This window comes from Triticum aestivum, chromosome 6B (assembly GCF_018294505.1).
Source record: "Triticum aestivum cultivar Chinese Spring chromosome 6B, IWGSC CS RefSeq v2.1, whole genome shotgun sequence".
Classification (NCBI taxonomy): Eukaryota; Viridiplantae; Streptophyta; class Magnoliopsida; order Poales; family Poaceae; genus Triticum; species Triticum aestivum.
In genome coordinates this window covers 52324046-52346408 of record NC_057810.1, presented here as the reverse complement: position 1 = coordinate 52346408, position 22363 = coordinate 52324046, and the positions used below count along the sequence as shown (strand labels likewise).

The 22363-nt window shown below is 43.9% G+C and overlaps 1 protein-coding gene across 1 annotated transcript; it reads left to right on the top strand.

Annotated features, from left to right (window-relative positions):
* Nucleotides 1–719: 719 nt before the first annotated feature.
* LOC123138778 (uncharacterized) lies at nucleotides 720–2639 on the top strand. The gene is made up of 2 exons (XM_044558657.1): nucleotides 720–723; nucleotides 2103–2639. The coding sequence occupies exons 1-2, from the start codon at nucleotides 720–722 to the stop codon at nucleotides 2549–2551; spliced, it is 453 nt and encodes a 150-aa protein (XP_044414592.1). The 3' UTR covers nucleotides 2552–2639.
* The last annotated feature ends 19724 nt before the right edge of the window (nucleotides 2640–22363 follow it).

The following is a 22363-nucleotide window of genomic DNA, read 5'->3' as shown; positions in this document are numbered from 1 at the left end:
GAAAGAGAGAATGGGTTAGGAGTAGAAATGTAGCATTTCACTTGGTGAAATGTCATGTTGTAGGAGCCAGCACTTGAGATCAACACCAGAAAGTACTAAATTTTGAGAGATATCCAGATCCTGCAACAGTACATTAAGAGCAAATTTTGTCGCTAAATAAGCATTGCAATTATCACAGTATAACAAGCAAACAAACACAAGAGTCATGTCCATAAAGCAAATAGATATACAAGCAAGCATAGGTGCAGAGAAGCACATATAGAGTTAGTAATAAACTTGGATAGATGGTTCAATACAAGCACATTGTAACAATACCCATAATAACTTAGATAACTTAACTACTTCTAAGTAGTCGGAAGTAAAGCTGATTGTCCATATTTTCAGTAAGTGATCATGCAAGAAGACAGTTTCTTTTTATGGGTCTCAGTACCACTAGAAGTTCTCAGGACACAAGTTGCTCTTGCAGAAAAGATAAACAAACACATGCCACATATATTACCAATTTCATGGAAACAATAATGTTGGTATCTTTTCATATGCAGAGCCCTTTCTTTCTCCTCTTGGCTTAAGCCATAAACCCTGAAGCTGGTCTTGCGCCCTCATCCACTAACTAATGCAGGTGTTGCATTGCGCACTGCCTTACAGCTGGTTAAAAAGAGCTTTTGCATCTTTCCCTTCTGCCCCTGCATCTACATGCATCGAGGCAATGAAAATCCCCCATGGGCAATGGAGTGACATTATGAGGCACCACTGTCCTTCCCTGCATTGAGTTAGGCTAGTGCATGGAAGATGGACTCTAGGTACTTGTTTTGTGGGAAAACTATAGTCACAAGGGGTTTACTTTTGGTCAATTGCTAACACGGCTTATGTGGAACACCCAAAATTTGGCTAGATAAGATACAACTACTCCACCATATAGGCAGAACACATAGCACTCTAGAACCCTAGAAATAGTGAATCATTAGTAGCAAATCCATATCCATCAAAACTTGTGCTAAACAGAATCTATCCAGTGAACAATACTATTTAAACAAATTCATATTTGTAGTCGTCTGAGTTACAAGGAGATTTTGTAAGGAGGGAACTTTGGCTAGATAAGATATTGTCCATATCAATAGAAAGAAATAGGCCATCTACTTGTCGCTCTAGAACCCTACAAATACTCCTAAGCAATACCAGAGTAGCATTTGACCGAAACTACTCCTAGTAGCAATGCATTTTAGGCCCTGTTTGGATCATCTTTTCTCTTTTAAATACCCTTGTAAAAAAATACACGCCTGAGCGCGTCGTTTCATTTCCGGCTGGAATTTGCACAGTGGCTAGTAAGTTACACGTGTAAGTTATACACCTCCATATCAAGATACATCCATTCCAAGCATGGCCTTATACTCTTTAGAACACAGCTAGGCATCCATGTTTAAGAAAGAATGCTAACCAGCCATGTAAACTTGAAAGTTTACTAGTACGAGTATTTTTCTCAACAAGTTATACTCATGCTAGCTTGTTTTGTTAAAACTCATTCAAAGTTCAAATTAGTCCGCCGGTGGCCTGCTCCTCGTCGCCGCCGCGAGCAGCTCAAACTTCATGTATGGAGAAAATCACTAATCAGGCTTGATTTATTTAAAGTTGCTGAAACAGTAACACCAATATAATATTTATTTCCCAATTTCATTTAGGAGGTTTTAGATAACAAAGTCAAGTGCGTAGAGGATGTCAATGGTGTCGTAACTCATCAGGAGGTAATGTTCAGAGAGATTACTTATCACTACTTTCTCTTCGCGTTTTTATGCCTTCGGGGACTTATATCATTTCTCTCTTTAACTGTTTTGGGTTGACATGCTGCTTATTTTCTTCGGACTTCTCTTAAAGAAAGATTAAGTTTGCTGGAGGAAACCAACACCGCATTACAGGAGCAGGTAAGAGTTACACCGTCTGTTTCCAACTGTTAATTTTTCTTCATTGTAGCTGGTTGAGAAAAATGAATCCTTAGTGAAATACTAATATCGCAATATGTATCCTATTGGCAAGCATTAGTTGTTTTTTTCTGAAAGGAGATACAGCATCGTACTTTGGTTCTGCGGAGTAGCTGTTTTTTCTGAAAGGAGATACAACATACGTACCATCCACCGCAACGACGAGGAGGAGGCTGCTCGTGTCCGCCGGTGGCCTGCTCCTCGTCGCCGCCGCGAGCAACAACGCCAGCAGGAGAGCGGCAGGGGCCGCAGTCGACAGCTACGACCCGGCAACGGAGGCGGAGCTCGCGGCGAGCGAGGCGGTGTCGCAGCGCGTCGGGAAGGCGGTCCGGCTGCTGGAGGCCGGGCGGGAGCTGCAGGCGTGCGGCGAGTTCGCGGGGGCGCTGGCGTCCTTCACGGCGGTGGTGAGCGGGTACAAGGAGTTGGCGTTGTCGGAGTATGCGCGGGTGGGGCGGGCGTTGGTGCTGTACGAGATCGGCGACCGCGACGAGTCCATCACGGAGATGGAGGACGTGTCGGTGGATTTGTGGGCGGCAGAGGAGCTGCGGTGGTGGGGAGCTACGCCGGCAGTGGTCTAATCGAGCCGAAGGCGGCTGCTCGCCGGCGATGGGATGGTCTGGGGGCGACGAGGGCGGCGGTGGCAAGGTTTGGGAGCGGCGGCGGATCTGGTGGAGGACACGGGTGGGGACTGGTCGTTATTTGGGGGCGGGCGTTGCGGTCTGATAGAGTTAGGGCCGGAGGTAGGGGCAACGGTTTTTTTTAGCCGCAAAAAAAGATAGCCCCCTCTTTGTCGTCTGCCAGCAGACGAAGGGGTATGGACCATTGCAGTGTACTAGCATCCAGTGGATCCCACCAGCACCTCTTTGCCGTCCGCTGGCAGATGGCAAGCAGATGATAAAGGCCTTCTTTGCCGTCTGCCTGTTCTTTGTCGTCTGTTGTTTGGTAGCTGATGGCAAAGACCTTCTTTGCCGTCTGCAAGCAGACGGAAAACTGGCAGACGGCAAAATTTCGGATTCCAGTAGTGTATGAGCAAACTGTTTCTGTGCATGACAACAAATAAGCATTAGTAATACTATTGAATGGCAAGAAATAATTAAATTAATTGTTACTTAATATAAAAGTATCTCTCGCCGTGCCCAAACAGATCCCATAATAGGCAAGTTGCCAATAGCAGGAAGATAAGCCCCAGCTAAGTCCTCCAAACCAAAAGGTTTGTCAACGTAGACATAGGGTCGTCCAATAAGGAATCTCTCGTATGACCAGAGTTGCAACAATAATGGACATCCAACCAGACTAGATTTTTTAGACTTCAACGAGCAAGCTTTGTACTGGCCTCTGTATGTAGCCGCTAACACAACAGAACCAAAACTCCTCTGCAGAATATGCCAGGGCAACGTGCGTCAGCTATCTCTCATGCAATACCGATGAGTCGTGCATCGACAGTGGTCATGTGGTTCTCTGTAAACATCGTCTTGCCGAACAGCCAAAGAATATATGCCTCTAGGGACCAGTCAATCTGTGCCTCCAACAACTGAACATCGGGATATTCTAACGAGACAATCTACATAGAAACATAATTATTGTATGAACGTCAGGCAACTAAAAAAACAACATTTGTTTAAGTGGCCATGAAGGTTACCTGAAACTGACTCAACCATCTAAAAAGAGGCATGTGAGGATTGTTGTCTATGGCCCTAGCAGTTGGCACTGCAGCCAAAAACGGGTCTGCATCGCTGCTTGCCAACCAGATTCTGCCTCTAAAGGACCTATGGCAGCACCGGCCAGAGGTAATCCCAACAAATAAGACACATCATGTAAAGTAGGTGCCATCTCTCCCCAGGGAAAGTGAAACGTATGTGTCTCTGGTCTCCATCTATCTACTAAACAAGTAAAGAGTGACTTGTCGTAAGAGAAACGTTTCACTTGCCTCTTGTGTAACTGCAATGGTTCACCTGCCTCATCTAAGTCCTGACCATCAACCCACTCATCCAATGTACCCTCAACCAGCCGTGCCAAGGGTAGAAGTCCAGCCCAACTTAACCTACAAAATAAAGAGATTGTTAGCGGCTATGAAAAATATGTCAAACATAGTAAGTCACTATATGGATTCCATTATATGCACACATACCTATCAACCCATGAATGGTGTATCAACCAGGTAGACTTCGGGGGTACGAGTGACCAACACGTCTAAGTTCTTGCCCGCTTCCATAAGGGCGCCCCGGTGCTTTCTATCAATGTTACCATTAAGCAATGGATACGAAGACATATCTGCAATTCAAACAACAAATCTCAGGTGCAAATAAAACATAGTACAAACATATTTCAAATTAAAACAGAGTACGACATATTACAAAGTAAAACATAGTCCTGACATATTACAAACTAAAACATAGTCCTGACATATTACAAATTAAAACATAGTCCTGACATATTATAAATTAAAACATAGTCCTCACATATTACATATTAAAACATAGTACGTCACATTATATAGCTTGTGAGTTATTTCTTCCGTGTCCACCCCTTCGGCCTCGATTGCCACGACGACGTCCGCCTCTTGCTCCTGTTGTCGCAGTCGTCGATGTGGAAGCACCATCTTTGTTCAGGTCAGGACAACATTTCATCCTATGCCCATAAGCCGCGCATAACAAACATTGTCTGGTTGCTCCACCAGCTTCAGATTGGTCCATATCGTTTCGGATGCGACGGGCCTTTCGTCTGCCCCTACTTGTTCGACGAAGTTCTGGATCTGGGATGTATACTCTCTCACCGTCGTTTACCTTGTTGAATTGCCGACGACTCTAAACCTTGTCATCTCACATGTCCATGTATTGAGTAGTGCCTCTTTTAAATAGTATGGGGACACGAAGGACATAGCGCCCAACTCAATCTGGCCACAGGCAGCCAACACATGTGAGCAAGGTAGGTGCAATAACTTCGGTTTTTTGCATGTGCACTCACACGTTGGATGAAATTCTGTTCCAATTTTTATCTTGTGCGTCTTCACCTCATTTGAAGAACCAAAACTATCGGTAGAAAGCTGAACCTCATACCTCCTTTCCTGATTACCTATCAGTCTGACAGTGTGCTTCTTAGCTTTCTCTATCTTATGTGCTATGTACTCCATGACATGGCTACAATAAGGTGTGTTCTGATTATCTGTAATATGCTTCCTTGCTAACTCGTGCCTTTCTCTGAAATATATCAAAGTGCCACGGAATACGTCCTCCACAATAGCTGTAAGTGGCAATGCTATATTCCCTCTGAGTACAAAGTTATACACCTCTGCAACACTGGTTGTCATGTGGCCATACCTAGCTCCATGGATGTCATGCAGCAAAGACCAATTCACAGGAGACTCTTTCTCTATCCACTCAGAAAAATTCTTTATTGCCCTCCCCTTCTTTCTCTTAGTATTAGGAGGGTCAATTGCTGGCAAGTCACAGAGACCTACTGGCTCCTCTAGCTCCGCGATAAGTGCTGCTAATTTAACCTGATCTTGTTCCATTTTCTTCCTCGCACGAACCTACTTCTTAGTAAACTCATCTAGTTTTGACCAAATAAATCCGTTTTGCGCTGCTGATTCTGCTTGCATAATTTTTTGAACAAGTCCATCAACCGCTTGTTCTTGAACTGTGAGAAAAAAATTGCCCCAAGATGACGCATGCACCACCGGCTCTGCAAGTCCGTTCAAGGTGTTGGTTCATCAGCTGTTGGATTACTTAGTGTCTTCACGGCCTTCAATATACCAGCATGTCTGTCGTGAATGACACACACGTTTGGTCGGTCCTGCACGATGGCAATTTTCACTTGCCGGAATAACCATACCCAGATTGGAAAATTCTCACCCTCCACAAATGCCATCGCAAGTGGGATGATTTGATTGTTCCCGTCCACACCAATAGCAGTCAGGATTTGCCCTCCGTACTGACCTGCCAGGAATGTACCATCCACAAACATAACAGGAGGACAATGCCGGAAAGCTTCAATGCACATAGCGAAAGAGAAGAACACTCAGTCCAACACCTTGAAATCCAGTATACTCGGCAACCTCATGTGTTGTACGTTCGCATAAGTGTCAGGATTCCTCTCCTTCAGTATGTCAAGGAGACGGACAACATTATCATATGAGTCGAAGAACGTCCCAAACCTTTCCTCCATAGCCTTCTGCTTAGCCCTCCAAGCATTCCCATAAGGAATGACATAATTCCATTTGACCTTCACTGCTGTCTGGATGTGTTTTGCTTCCATATCTTTCTTCTCTACTATCTCAGTATACATGAATTGTGCAATGAGAGTTGAAGTCAAGTTAGGATGCTTCACCAGCAGGTTCTTCCTCACACAATTATGTGAGACAACATTGGTGACAACCCAGTGGATGTCATACTTCGGCACGTGCCCGTGCACCTTCCCAGGACAACCTGTTTCAACACATTTCACGGTATAATTTGTTGGACTTGATATGTGTGTACGAAAAACCCTTTGTGTAGACATGGCCCACTTTATCACCGCATACTTCAATTTTTTTTCTTTGTATCAAACATAGCCCCAATCTGGACTTGGTTCAGATTATACTGCCATGGAGTCTCATGGCCATCGTTGACCGTAAGGCCGGAGAATATGTCCTGGTACCATGCAGAAGGAATCGGTACCTCCACTTCATCCTCGGAATTTTCAGAATCTAGATCCTCCGCCAATCCATCCTTGTCCTCTTCCTCCATCACCCTCTGCATTTCATCCCCTTCCTCATCCCCATCCGCAAAACCAGAACCAACTAATATTATCGACTGGTTACTCTGCCCAGTATCATGACCACAAACATTGTGTGGCATGTAGTCCGACTCTTTCTCTGGTTAGCTAGCATCCACATTAGGTGGTTGTGACCCGGATAAATCAATCTCGTTAGCCACTTGACTGCCTTGTCCGGGTTCATACCCCCTGTGGAGTTGTACGGCATTCTCCTCCTTCGCCACAGGTTGCACAAGGGCATATGAGTGGATTCTTCGGTCTTAGCAACGTCTTAACAACGTCAACCAATGCTGGCTCTTATCTATCAGCATCAACTCCCACTTAACATTTTTACAAGATCTGGTCCACAATGCATGAATACTGACGGAACATACTTTAGGATCCAGCCCGAAACTAGTTGTCAACCAGTACGGTAGGCAATAACCCCTAAAGGAAATAATAAATGCTATTATTTATCTCCATGTTCATAGTTATGTTTATGTTCCATGCTATAACTGTTGTGGTTCCCGAGCCCGTATATCCATAAAGGCTCTGGGGAAAACCCATGTGCACGTGTGGAATAATAAACGGTAAAATGTATTCCAAGTCATGCACCTAAGACTAGCTCAAGTGTTGCATGATGATTATGTTTTCCGAATCATGGGCATATCTATGCCAGCAACTTTGAGGGCACAATGTTAAGAGAACATTTGTGTTGAATCGACCCGGATTGATGTTATGATATGAGATTCATTCATCACAAGTTAATGGTAAATAACATAGAGATGGTTAACGTTTGCATGATTCCTTAGACCATGAGAGTATCGAGTTTCTTCATGCTTGCTTCATGAACTTTGGGGTTTGTTAAACGTCATTCGTAAATGGGTGGCAATTACGCTGGCTTACGGGTTCATGGAAAAGTATGTCAAGTAACTTGATAGCTCAAGATTGGGATTTTCTCCTCCGACGATGGAGAGATATCTCTGGGCCCTCTCGGTGTTATGGTATCCATCATCATCTGGCCAGACACTTTGTGATTTGATCACGAGTATGCCGGAACACGGTAACGAGAAAAGATAACAATATCGATAACGAGGTAACTAGCATAGTGGACAAGTTGTTGATCCATGGGAATGCCAACATGTCTCACCTCGGGTCTTTGTAACATATCACAAAGCAACAGGAATAGCACACGGCAATTGGAGGTTCACTCGAATATTCATTCATGTGGGTATATGGGTCAATATGGGTGTCCACGGCTCCGATGTTGATCACTGATCAGAACGGGTTCCGGGTCATGTCTATACTTCACCGAACCTATAGGGTCACATGCTTAAGGGTCATCTATCTGCTGAATACTAGACAAGGAGTCTGAGAGAGAAATCATCGAAAAAAATTCGGACACCGGAAAAGGTTCCGCAGAGAGAGGTCAATGGATGAGTTTCGGTGAAAATGAAAAGTTGTTTCAGGGGATACCATTAAGTCAAATTGGTTTTGGCACATGCCTGATAATTCTTGGAGGGTGCCAGAATCATTCGGGAAGCTTTCTAGAATTTTCCGGGATAATAACCGGATATGCTCCGGAGCTGCCGGAACCACTTCAGATGCTTTTTGCAGATGAAAATCACTAAACCGGAATTGTTTCGGAACGCGTTGAAAATCATTTTGGTGGGTACTGGAAATGTTCTAAGCCCACATAAATATTTTCAGTTCGAATGGACGCTGAAAAATGTCGTCGTGAATAGTGAAAGTGCTTTTTGGGATATTTACTTTGGGTGCTTTTCCCAAAAGGCTTCTAGAAGGACTTGGGGATCAAGGAACCCCCTTTGGGGGCCTCCATGAAGGTGGGAAGTTGGAGGGTGCAGCTCCTCCATGGGGCACCACTTGACATCCCTTTATGCCCTTTATGTGTGACATAAATTGTGGGCATTTTGGGGGTTTTCATGTGCCCCTACCCCTTGGGTTTTCCTATAAATAGAGGTGGAGAGGCACTCTCCACACTCATTCCTTGCTCTCATGCAAGTGCCATGCAATGATCTGGCTTCTCTCTCCCTCCCCGTGAAATTGTTTCGTAGAGCCGAAAGGTTGTCTGGGTTCCAGTGGGAACTAGTTCTGGATGGCGAAGCGCTGCTGGATAGATGACACCGTATGTGCGCAACTCTGTAGAGAGATCGTAGTTTCGGTCTTAGTTCGAGAGTGCCTCCCAAAGGGCTGTCCGAGTGACCATCCGAGTTTTGAAGGTCCTCCCGAAGGGCTGTCTGAGTGACCGTCCGAGTTTTGAGGGTCCTCCCGAAGGGCTGTCCGAGTGATCGTCCGAGTTTTGAGGGTCCTCCCGAAGGGCTGATCGCGACACTGTCCGAGGCACTGTCCGACCGCCTCCCGGAGGGCTGTCCGTGGGGCGGATGAGGGTATACATCCTCGCGGTTGGGAGGTTGTAAATCCTAGCTGCGGGGATCTGCACCGCCGATCGTCATCGACTCTACTTCCCGCTGCGCTATGAGTCGGTAACGAAAAAGATCATACCATGTATGCAGTCTCCATAGTCGTCCTGGGCTGGTGCGTAGGTCAGAATTTTTTTGTTTTCTGCTGCGTTACCCTTCAGTGGTATCAGAGCCGTGCTATGCATAGATGCAGGTTGCGATCTAGAATACATACAGATGTATGGGTGTTGCACAATATAATTTGTAGTAGATGAGTTTTATTACTGAAAATTATTTGTGCGGGTAGCAGATGAAATCTGTTACGCGATGTTCCTGTTGCTTCCCTTGAATTTGCATAATCCTGATCTTGACGGCATGGTGGAATCTCACAAAGTTCTGGCAATCTGCGATCCTTTCATGCTGCTCCTGAGTATGCTGATTGACGGATCAACGAAGTGCTAACAGTTCTTTGGGTTCCACCATAGTTAAAGAAAGATGGATGTTTCACAGACAAGAGGGCAATGCAGATACGATCTGTACGGGGGTCATGCGTATGATGAAGTTCAGTATGGGGCCCGAGATTTTATTATCTCGTGTTTCATACACCCTACAAAGTTAATCTAGCGACTTGAATAAATCATACTTGATGATGGACGTAGGTAGCTTAGGTTTGTTTCGAAACCTTAGAAGCCACGTAAAACCTTTTTTGTATGAACCGATTAGAGGCGTCTAACTTGGTTTTGCAGGATGGTTTGCATGTGATGTGGTATAGCAGTGCTCATAATAATTTGATTATGTATGAGATGACTATATAATGTAAATTAACATGACCTGCGTGTCATGATTCGGCATGATGGCTGGAGCCATATGATTGTCACTTTAATGATCTGCCTGTCAACCTTAAGTAATGCACTTATTTTATTAGCTATAGAGATAGCAATATTATCTAGTGCATCGACAAGGTGGTGGCTATCTTCGCGAAGGTGAACACCGACGCAAATGCCAAAGACGAAGAAATGAAAGACTTCTCTCTCAGAAAGGGCTATACCATATCATGCTAATTATGAATTGCTTGAGATGTTTATCCTTTTGGTGCACCCTTCTTGATTGCGCAATAGTCGCTTTTTATTATGGTGATCTCTCACAAAAATATCAAAGTAGTTAGTGTTCACCCAAGTGTAGCACCGTCTGTAATTCGTATCTTTTCGGGGTGCGCCATGTCCACATGGGTACGAATGAATTGAGAGGAATGAGGCGGGTGAGATCAGACCTCGCAGCAAGATCACTTGGTTGTCTTTGACGTTCAGGCAGGATCATCCTCAGCTCGGAACACACCCACCGAAAGATGAACAAGAGTCACATGGAGATGTGATCGGTAATTTTGCCTACCAATTGAAATTCTCGTCATCAGTGATGTCCACATCAATGGCCTTGAATCCAAATGTGGGTCTTTTATCACTCATAATCAATTTTGAGAGATATTGATTTGAGTGGGAGCGCACTATTGAATTAACATGTTTAATTCTTAGTGCAATTAATTATGAACATTGTCTAAGTGTTTCTTCCAAAATAGTTGTAGAATAATGGCTCGCGTTTCCACCTTCCCTATTAAAATTGAATAGCTGTTAAATATCTGGTTAAAACTTTACGGTTGGTAATGTAATATGAGGAATGTCCTCGAGAGTGCTGAGAAGGACTTTGTCCTATCGCATGCTTTTGGTATCCTCCCGCAAATGCTATGGATGATGAGACACTCGTCCTTCGATCCAAAAGCTAGAATTCCATTGCGGTCAAGTGCAATATGTTTGCTTCCATGAAACTCGAACTTTGAAAGTTTGGGATAGTTATGTGATATTCATGGAACTGAAAATTAAATTTCACAAAGGCTGAAAGATATGAAATATCCAAAGCAATGTTTGTTTTCAAATTATTAGTAAAGTGTGTACTATGCATTAGACTGATAAATGAGGGATCCAGAAGAACGCCTGTCATATGATGAAAGGTGAATAAAACAACAACTTAAAGAGAAAGGAAGTGTCCAAAGGGTGTTAGTATGACTTGCATGCCTAGGAAGTCCGAAGCTAATGCCACTCTTAAGTTGGGTGCTTCTTTTGCGAGTAGGATAAATACTAAAAGTTAAACTGTTAGAAGTATATAGGCAGAAGAAAGAAGACTGGAATGTCCAGCTCATGTATGAATGTCATACAAGTTTTTGATGTATAGAAGGTTGGTCAAAGATATAGTTCTTGGGAATTATGGTTAAACATGTTAATCACTAATCTTTGGGTATTGTGAGTTAATCACAAAGATACCCGCTCGATTGCATTATGTTGCGAATCGATGTAAGAGCTACTATGGCCTCAAAAGACTAGCCAGGAATGAGGTTTTAATACATGTTGGGAACATAGTAAAAGTTAATATACCTTCCATCGGTGTATTACCTACGTATTTTCTTTCATAATTCATTTTAGAGCTTTACACAGTTAGCCCTTTACATAAGCTATCTTGTAAGAAGGTTATTCATAAGAGAACTTTTGATGTTTAGTATTATGAATAACATGAAGGGCCATGCTTCCATCCAAGATGGGATGTATGTTATGAATATTGATGGTAATATGATACATCCATAACACTGACATTGAATGTAGCAAGACTATGAGAATACCACACATGTGTGGCACTGCATTTGGTCACATTAGACAAACCCGCATGGAAAAATTCCATTATGATGGATTTTGAAGTCGTTTGATTTTGAATCATGTGACACTTGCAACTTTCCTCCGAAAAGTGAAGTGACTGAAATACCTTTCACAGGCCATAAGGAATGATCAGCAAACTTATTGGTGATCATACATTTTGATGTGTGTAGTTCAATAAATGTTGTTGCAAGTTGTGGATTTATCTATCTTCAGAAATGACTCAAGTAGATAGATGGATATTTGCTTCTGAGACGTAAGTCTGGATCTTTTGAAATCATTCAAAAGGTTTACAAGAATGAAGTAGAAGTTATTGTAACAAGAAAATTATGTTTCTGAAATTTGATTGCAGAAAGGAATATTTGAGTTACAAGTTTAGCGAATGTCTGATGAGTTGTGAAAAGAGTTTCATAACATACACCTCCCGGAACAGCACTATGAGTGGAATGTCTGTGAAGATGTAATCAAACCATTTATGACATGGTAAGATCAAAGATGACATAAATAAATTTGCCATTATCACTTTTAAAGAGTAATGCTTTAGAGACTGTGGCTTTTACACTGAAAAGAGCTCCATCAGGTCTGTTGAAATGACGGCATGGTATGGTACGCCCAACCATGTTATATCTTTTCTTAACATTTGGAATATGGGGCTTGTGTAAAAGGTTACAAACCTAGACAAGTGCTACTTTGCAAGTTATCCAAATTATTGGGTATTCCCCCACCACTATACCGAGGCAAAAAGTTTTGCCATAAAGAACGGTGTGATTTTGAAGGAAATTGTTCTTTCAAAAAGGTGAGTGGGAGGACAGTGCAACTCAACGAGATAATAGTATCTTCGTCATCAGATCAAAGGAAAGGATCCTTGGAAGTAATTCCAGAGTTTCTTACTACGACTGATACGGAAGTCTCTACAATAAAATGTATGGACTTAGGTCGAACTTGCAGCTGAACCACATAGGCAAGGCTCGTGCAAACCTCTCAGGTGCGCAAATGAGATATTGTTGTTAGACAACAGTATACCTACGATACACAAAGAAGCGTTGATGGGCCCTGACTCTGGAATTGGCTAAATGCCAATATAATCTGAGATAGTTTCCATAAATGATGCAAGATTTAAATCTCGATAAACCCTCCGAAAGACTTAGAGTCTAACGGATAGTAATGGGACTATAAACTGATACGGATAAAAATGGTTCATCCATTAAGCTCGACTTGTTGCAATAGCAAGTTCAAGGAGTTGACTACGAAGAGATTGCCTCACCGTAGCAATACTTAAATTTGGTTCGGGTTAAACTAACAATTAATACATATTTCAAACATGAGATATGAAACATGGATGACAAAAGAATTTCCATGAAATGTAAATACAACCTAGGACTTGTATGTGATACAATCCAAAGTATTTTCTCGGTCCAGAGGCTGCTAGTACGTATGCAAACTTCAGAGTTCCAGCAATGGACAGAAGAGAGCAAATGGAGTTGGAATCTTCGTTTTTGATGGAATGGTCAAAGGGGTTTGACTTCATCAATGGGTAACGAAGATGCTTGTGTTTTCAAGAAAGTAAGTGGGAGCATAATAATATTTCTAAAAACCTTGTGTGCTTGACACATTGTTAATATGAAATAAATTTCTTGACACGCATTAGGACTTCATTTGAAAATAGTTTTTCGATGAAGTGCTTGGGCTAAATAGCCTTCATATTAGGCATAATGGTCTATGGAGATAGATTTACCTAATGGGGCTGAGCAAAAAAAACATATTGACAAGATGCTAAAACCGTTTAGCACTAAGAACGACAAGGAGTGATTCTTGCCGAAGTCACATGGAAAGAGTTTTTGCAAGAATTAGTGTCCCAAAACACTGATGAGCAACATACATGATGGAGATTCCACACACTCCTGTGCTTGGATTAATCATGTATTCCATGGTATGTAAAACAACCAGATATGTCTAATACTCCAAAGATGTTGCGAGTATAGATACCAAAGTGATCAAAAGTACTGATCATGAGACAACAGCGAAAAAGGGTCATTGAGTACTTGAGTAGCACTGATGACATGTTTTCTCGCAAGTGGAGATCGTGAAGAGTTCATTGTAAAAGGTTACGTCGATACAGTCTTCATCATTTCTCCATGCGATTTTCGATTTAAATTGAGGGTTTTGTGTAGCACACAATATGGTGGCACAATTAGTTGGAAATTTTTCCAAACAAGTTATTGTGGCAAATTCTATAACAGAGGCGAAGTATGTTGTCGCTTTAGAAGCGACAACCAAGATGTTGAATCATATAGTTCATTCATGAACTTAAGTATGGTTCCAAGAAGGCTTTGGTCAATGGGAAACCATTGCAGATAGTTGCTCCATAGCTCAGTCTGAGGAATTAGGTTTCGACCAATGATTTACATATATACAAAGCCAAGTCCGCACAAAATATGAATTTTGTGAAAGCGTGTAAACGCGAGGATATGCAGAGATACACACAGAGCAGAAGTTGTCAGTTCCATTGGACATCAGGCTATACCACAAAGCGAAGCATATTTACACCGGTGTGCCACAGGTGTGAAGTGCATTAGCATTAAACTAGATTATTGACTCTAGTGCAAGTGGGAGTCTGTAGGAGATATGCCCTAAAGGAAATAATAAATGCTATTATTTATCTCCATGTTCATAATTATGTTTATGTTCCATGCTATAAATATTGTGGTTCCGAGCCCGTATATCCATAAAGGCTCTGGGAAAACCCATGTGCACGTGTGGAATAATAAACAGTAAAATGTGTTCCTAGTCATGCCTCTAAGACTAGCTCAAGCGTTGCATGATGATTATGTTTTCCCAATCATGGGCATATCTATGCCAGCAACTTTGAGGGCACAATGTTAGGAGAACATTTGTGTTGAATTGACCCGGATTGATGTTATGCTATGAGATTCATTCATCACAAGTTAATGGTAAATAACATAGAGATGGCTAACATTTCCATGATTCCTTAGACCATGAGAGTATCGAGTTTCTTCATGCTTGTTTCATGAACTTTGGGGTTTGTTAAACGTCATCAATAAATGGGTGGCTATTACGACGGTTTACGGGTTCATGGAAAAGTATGTCAAGTAACTTGATAGCTCAAGATTGGGATTTGCTCCTCCGACGATAGAGAGATATCTCTGGGGCCTCTTGGTTTACGGTATCCATCATCCTCTGGCCAGACACTTTGTGATTTGATCACGGGGATGCCGGAACACGATAACGAGAAAAGAGAACAATATCAGTAACGAGGTAACTAGCATAGTGGACAAGTTGTTGATCCATGGGAATGCCAACATGTCTCACCTCGGGTATTTGTAACATATCGCGAAGCAACAGGAATAGCACATGGCAACTGGAGCTTCACTCGAATATTCATTCATGTGGGTATCGGGGTTAATATGGGTGTCCACGGCTCCGATGTTGATCATTGATCGGAAGGGGTTCCGGGTCATGTCTATACTTCACCGAACCTATAGGGTCACACGCTTAAGGGTCCTCTATCTGCTGAATACTAGACAAGGAGTTTGAGAGAAAATCACCGAAAAAGTTTCGAACACGTGAAAAGTTTCGGACAGCGGAAAAGGTTCCGCAGAGAGAGGTCATCGGATGAGTTTCGGTGAAACTGATAAGTTGTTTCAGGGGATACCATTAAGTCAAATTGGTTTCAGCACATGTCTGATAATTCTTGTAGGTGCCAGAATCATTCTGGAAGCTTTCTAGAATTTTCCGGGATAATAACCGGATATGCTCCAGAGCTGCCGGAACCACTTCAGATGCTTTCGCAGATGAAAATCACTAAACCGGAATTGTTTCAAAACGCGTTGAAAATCATTTTGGTGGGTACTAGAAATGTTTTAAGCCCACATAAATATTTTCAGTTCGAACGGACGCTGAAAAATATCGCCATGAATAGTGAAAGTGCTTTTTTGGATATTTATGGAAGGCCACCTTTTGGGGCTTTTCCTAAAAGGCTTCTAGAAGGACTTGGGGATCAAGGAATCCCCTTTGGGGGGCCCCATGAGGGTGGGACGTTGGAGGGTGCAGCTCCTCCATGGGGCTCCACTTGACATTCCTTTATGCCCTTTATGTGTGACATAAAGTGTGGGCATTTTGGGGGTTTTCATGTGCCCCTACCCCCTTGGGTTTTTCCTATAAATAGAGGTGGAGAGGCACTCTCCACACTCATCCCTTTCTCTCATACAAGTGGCATGCAATGATTTGGCTTCTCTCTCCCTCCCCGCAAAATAGTTTCCTAGAGCCGAAAGGTTGTCTGGTTCCCGTGGGAACTAGTTCTGAACGGCGAAGCCCTGCTGGATAGATGACACCGTATGTGTGCAACTTTGTAGAGAGATCGTAGTTTCGGTCTTAGTTCGAGAGTGCCTCCCGAAGGGCTGTCCGAGTGACCATCCGAGTTTTGAGGGTCCTCACGAGGGGCTGTCCGAGTGACTGTCCGAGTTTTGAGGGTCCTCCCGAAGGTCTGTCCGAGTGATCGTCTGAGTTTTGAGGGTCCTCCCGAAGGGTTGTTCACGACACCGTCCGAGGGACTGTCTGACTGCCTCCCGGAGGGCTGCCCGTGGGGCGGATGAGGGTATACATCCTCGCGGTTGGGAGGTTGTAAATCCTAGCTGCGGGGATCTGCACCGCCGATCGTCATCGTCTCTTCCCGCTGCGCTACGAGTCGGTAACAAAAAAGATCAAACCATGTATGCAGTCTCCATAGTGGTCCTGGGCTGGTGCATAGGTCAGAAATTTTTTGTTTTCTGCTGCATTACCCTACAAGTACTTCAACTACCTAATGTCCAGTTAGTCTGGGTCTGCTAGTGTCATGACGCCATTTTTAAAATCGCTAAGATCAACCCCCAACTCATTATATCAAACATTACCAGCGCCGTAGTAAACAGTCAAATTTACAGAGTCAGACATTTTCACGTGTCAGACATTGTCATCTTCTCATTAATCACAACAAACACTAGTATTACCCGCTACACTAATTATGCGCTAAAATGCCACCACAAACATATTAACACTAAATAATAAACTATACAATTTAGAGAAAATTTGTGACGACATGGTTATACCTTCGACGCGTGTGTCTCTTCCAGTCATTGGCACCGGCCACCCCGCGGAGTACTTGCACCACCGAACAACGACAGCGCCACCCACTCGACGACCGGAGGTTCAACTCCTGTCACCCCCCAAGCTGCTGCTCCTCCTCACCACCTCCTCCTCCACAGCTGCTGCTCCTCCTCACCACCACCTCCTTCCCAACCGCACCTCCTCCACCCCACCATGGCTCCTCCCCCAAACGCACAAAAAACTATACCATAGCAAGAAAAAACACCGTAGGCCGGTGGAGAATGCTATGATCTATCTATTCTGTGCCTTGGTTATGAAAATGGGTGCAAACTGGAGGAGATCAGCGCGGGGTAGCGAGCTCTACAGAGAAGAACGAGAGGAAGAGAAAGAAACAGAGGCGAGCTGACCGGGAGGAAGGAGACGACATGCCTGGCCTTATCCAGACCTTTTCGGTCTAGGCCTGGCCGAAAACCTCTTTGGCCGCGGGCTGGCCGAAAATGGCCCATTTCAGTCGCACGTAGGACGAAGCTACTATTTTCGGCCGGCCCGCCACTGACGCCACCTCTTCGGCCCAGCTGAGGCCCTTTTTGGCCAACTGCAGGACGAAAAGTCCTTTTCGGCCAAATTCCGGCCGAAAACTACCTCTTCGGCCACCACAAGGCCGACGGGGTCATAGTTTTGACTTTTTGACAATGGGTACTATAGCTTCCGAGTTAGCTATAAAAAAAGGTGAAAGTTTTGAAAAAAAATCCGCATACAGCACAATAGCATTCCCTTTTTTTTATTGTTGCCGTGTACTTACAGTAGGAGATGAACACATAATTGGTAGACAATATTTCAAGCACTGCAACAAAAGCTTCGCTAGCATATTTATATTACCATATAACTAATAATAGGTATCCATCCAACATCTTCAATGTTGTACTGGTACTAAAAAAAGCTTCAAGCTTGTATATGGAACCTATAATTTACCTAGTATACCATGTGAAGGATGCAACTGAAGAAAGGTAAATTCAGGAAAGGTAACAATTGCAAAGGCTCGCAATTAGGTTCTTCATCAGTAAGAATAATTTGAAAACATGAAGATACGATGCATGAAAGATCACCGGAACAAATTACCTGACTCGCAGCCGTTGTAGATTGAAAAATTCCGGAACCAAAATATGAGAACCAACCTCAATATTTGCCTGAATCAGTTGACCAGAACTATGTTGAACACCACCTGTCCAAATTTGTGATTGGAATGATATAAGCACAACGAAATCGTTGGATCTAAGAGGGGCAGATTCCCATTACTGATTCATAAATTCAATCTGAACTTTAGCACGGGATCCCATCGCAAGCCGGGCGACCCGAATCCCGCACCTCCCCTCGATGCATCTACTGGACCCGGATCCCGCGCCTCCGGTCAATCCCATCGCGAGCCTAGCCTCGATCGACACCGACCCGCCGCTCTGTGCGTGTGTCGCTGGATCCCCTATCGTTTGTTTTACGAGCGCAGCGCATCGTCTTGCACAAACAGCCTACAGAAGCCCAATTAACCACAGGCCTTAAAAAACGTCTCCAGAATAGCGGCCTTTTTAGAACAGCCAGCCCACGTCGCGGTAATGCACTGCTTAGGTGAAGATCTGACAGCTAGAAATTAATCAAATGTGAAATCTGACGGCCAGAAATGTTGAGGGCGTGAGAGAGCTTGCTTTAGGCTCGGTTTTACTGTTCAAATAAATAAATAAATACTAGCAGTTTTGGCTACATCTGGTCTGATTAGTGGCTAACACAATACTCATTAAGTATTGGAACAATCGTTACTTCACTAGTTATCACAATGATTTCAAATACTAACTAGGAATTTGAAATGGCATGGCAACCAACGATTTAGCTACCGAATCCCAACAAAATTCCGAGGGTGGGCGAGAAACCCGGATACCGCGGTTTCCGCAAAATTCCGAGGAAAAACCGCTCGAATTTTGAAACATAATTTGAATTCAAAAATTTCTGAGCTAGGAATATATTAGTTCGGAGCTCAACAAGTTCACAAACTCGTTGTGGGTGCAGTGGCAGGTTCTCCCCGTCCGTCTTCAACGTGTGTGAGAGATCGTGGGTTCGATTCTCCTACTGTGTATTTAAATTTTCCTTTATGAGTTTGTTTAGCAAAAAAAAGAAAAGATGTGAGTACCAGGTCTCGAACTAGCGACCGGTACCGAAAACCATGATGGCAACTAGCTTAGTAAAACTAATCTTCTATATTGTCACATGCAGTTCTCCTGCATGGTTTGAAAAAAAAAAACTCAGTAAAACTAAAAAAAAATGCCGGAACATTTGATACTACTTAGCATGACAACATTCGCATCTCTGAGCAGAAATGATCACAACATTCGCATCTTTGAGCAGAAATGATCATATGCATACACAGGGGGGCCTAAGTAATCAGTCATCCTGATTCTTGAGAGAGAGAAAAGACACTACAGCTATATGCACTAGGCAAAATGCCATGACACAAGTATCAGAAGAGTATATCAGCTAAGCATCGAAAATAAACTTTGTTTGTTACACCACAGTGTAAAGGCATGCTCATTTATCTATTTTGAGATGTGTAAAGACATGCCATTACCTGCAGCGAAGACAGTTTCAAATGGATTATAGAATGAAATCATGGTGGGATTGGGAAGTTTCTTGAGCTGCAGTGATTCAAGATGGATCATGAAGGCGCCCTTCACCGTCCACAGGAACACCACATCATTGTCATCAGCAAACCCTACTATGAAGGAGTGCGTACTCTCCTCAGAATTAACGGGAATTAGTTTGTTCAGTTCGATAGTTCTTTCCAGCACCCATGAAGCAATGCCATCACTATTTGTCTTTTCTTCCATAATTGGGCATTGAAGTCTGTCCGCAAAACTGTGAATTCATGTTTTCCTTCCGTAAACACATCCATGTTTTCCTTCCGTAAACACATCCACCGGCGCAGGTATCACGACTATGCTCTGCTTCACCAAATCAAGCTTGATAATGCCAACCAAATTCCCAACAAGGATCCAGTAAAGGGAATTTCCAACCTGCACAACCACCTTGGGCCGATAAACCCTGGTGTAAAGGCTGCTCAAGTGAGCCTTTGGGCAGAAGCGGTGCAGAGATGAGGTCACCCCAAACGCCGGTCTCCGACGAGTAGACGCAGGCCAGCGCTTGTATGTGGTGTATGTCATCGCCGTTGGCCACCACTAGCAAGACCACCTGAAAGTGCTGGACGTCTCCGGCGGCACGAAGCACCGCCCCATTGATCACAGTCATGTTCACATATCCCGTGAACCTTGGAGGAAGGGTGACGTGGTGCTGCTCGGTGGTGATGGGATCCCACACCAGGACTTGTTTCCGCGGCACGTGCAAGATAAGCACGAGGCCGTGGCGGGATCCGAGGGGCACGAATGCAGATTCTGTGAGCTTATGCACCCGAGCCTCACTATCCTAACACTCTAATGTTGCTTTGAGATCTGTGCTACACAACTACCTTATTACATGGAATTTTCTCTTTTTTGTTCCTCTCATATAAAACATGTCTTGAACTTCAAACTTTGCAGTACAACATAACTTTGTAACTAGAATGTGAGATAAAACTTTCAGATTTTTTTTGTCCGACATAAATATGAAAAATAAGATTTTTTAATCAAATAAATCTCATTTTGTATATTTATGTTGGACCAAAAAATCTGTAAGTTTTATCCCACATTCTACATAGAAAGCTTTGTTGTGCTGCAAAGTTGAAAGTACAAATACATGTTCTATATGAGAGAAACAAAAAAGAGAAAATTATTTGCACGAATCGTGATGCAGAAATGAGTGGTTGGATAAGGAGTACCCGGGTGCATAGGCTCTAAAACATGTTTTCGCGAGGGGCACGACCTGGTCGCCGTCGTCCAAACTACAAGGCGAACCGCCTGGGCGGGACACGATTGGGGTCCTCCAGCGTAGACACGAAGTAGAGGTCGCGAGCGCCCATGGCGAAGAAGCCGGAGAGGGGAGGACCGCGGCGGTGGCGGAGGCAGAAGCGGCGGACGAATCAGGAGTCCGAGACGATTCGGCGCCAGCGTCCGCAAACGAGCGAGGCACACGGGAGGGAGGATGGCTGTGGGGGAGGTGGAGGAGTACCTCAATGAGGAGATCTTCGTCTTCCAGCGATGGTGTCGTCGCCGGCGAGGTGGGGCCGCCGTCGAGGGTCGCCGTCATCTCGCCTTCGTCACGCGGTGCGTTTTTTTAGGTGTAACCAGGATTTATTCAAACCTCAAAATGTTGGGGATACAAATAATCTCCGGGACTCTCCCTAGCCACACATGACGACCAACATCAAGAGTTGATGCCGCCTTAGCTAAGCTATGAGCTTCACTATTAGACTCTCTAGGTTCAAAACAAAAAATAACATCATCGAACTCCCTCCTCGTATGATCTATCTCCTTCAGTACCAACGCAGCTCCTGTACCAATATTTGTGATTACTTCGAGACAATTTGAACCAATCACCAAGCGTCGAACATGCAGGTCTTTAGCAAGGGCTAGTGCCTCGTTACAAGTGTGAGCCTCCAAGCTTGCAGGATCCACCAATCCGTCAAAGATGACGGCCGACGCACCTAGAAAATGTCCTTCCCTGTCCCTGCAAATAACCGCTGCTGCTCCTTTGTTACCATGGCGAGAAAGGCCCCCATCCACGTTCATTTTCACTGCTGAGCCCTCTGGAGCCAGCCAGCAGCGAGGTCTTTGACGAGGAGCAGGCACTCCTGTAGCACGTGATGTACATACTGCAACAATCTCCAGATCTTGTAGATAGCGATTTATGAAACACAGTCGTCAGAGGGCTCTGAAACTCACTATCATGGATTGCTCTTCTTCTAGCCCACCAAATAGACCACATCGTGATAAGCACCCTGGCAAGATCATGTTGCTTCATCGAATCGAACAGCCAGAACAACCATAGTCTAGCATCATCAGTTTGATTTGACATGGCATGTTCGAGAGTTTCCTCATCTCCTCAAGTCCAAATGCAGCGCGCCATCGGGCACTCAAAAAGAGAGTCGTGCTATGTATCTTCTGCAGCTGAACATATTGAGCAAACCGGCGAGGTGGCCATGTTCCTCTTAAATCTGGTCGCTCCTGTAGGTAGGAATGTGTGGGCAAGACGCCACACGAACACCCAAACTTTAGAGGGCACCTTCACCTTCCACAAGTTGGTCCAGTCTTCTTAGCTGCAGCATGATTTGAATTACTAGGCCGGTGCTCCAGCCAGTCCTCCCTTTGTGCCTTAATACTAGAAATCATTCTGTAACATGATCGAACCAAGAACACACCCCTTCGGTCATAATGTCAGGCCCAAAAATCAGTATGCACTCTGGAACTCAAAGGAATATTTACTATGACATCAATATCCGGTGCAAGAAAATGTTCATCCAGCACTT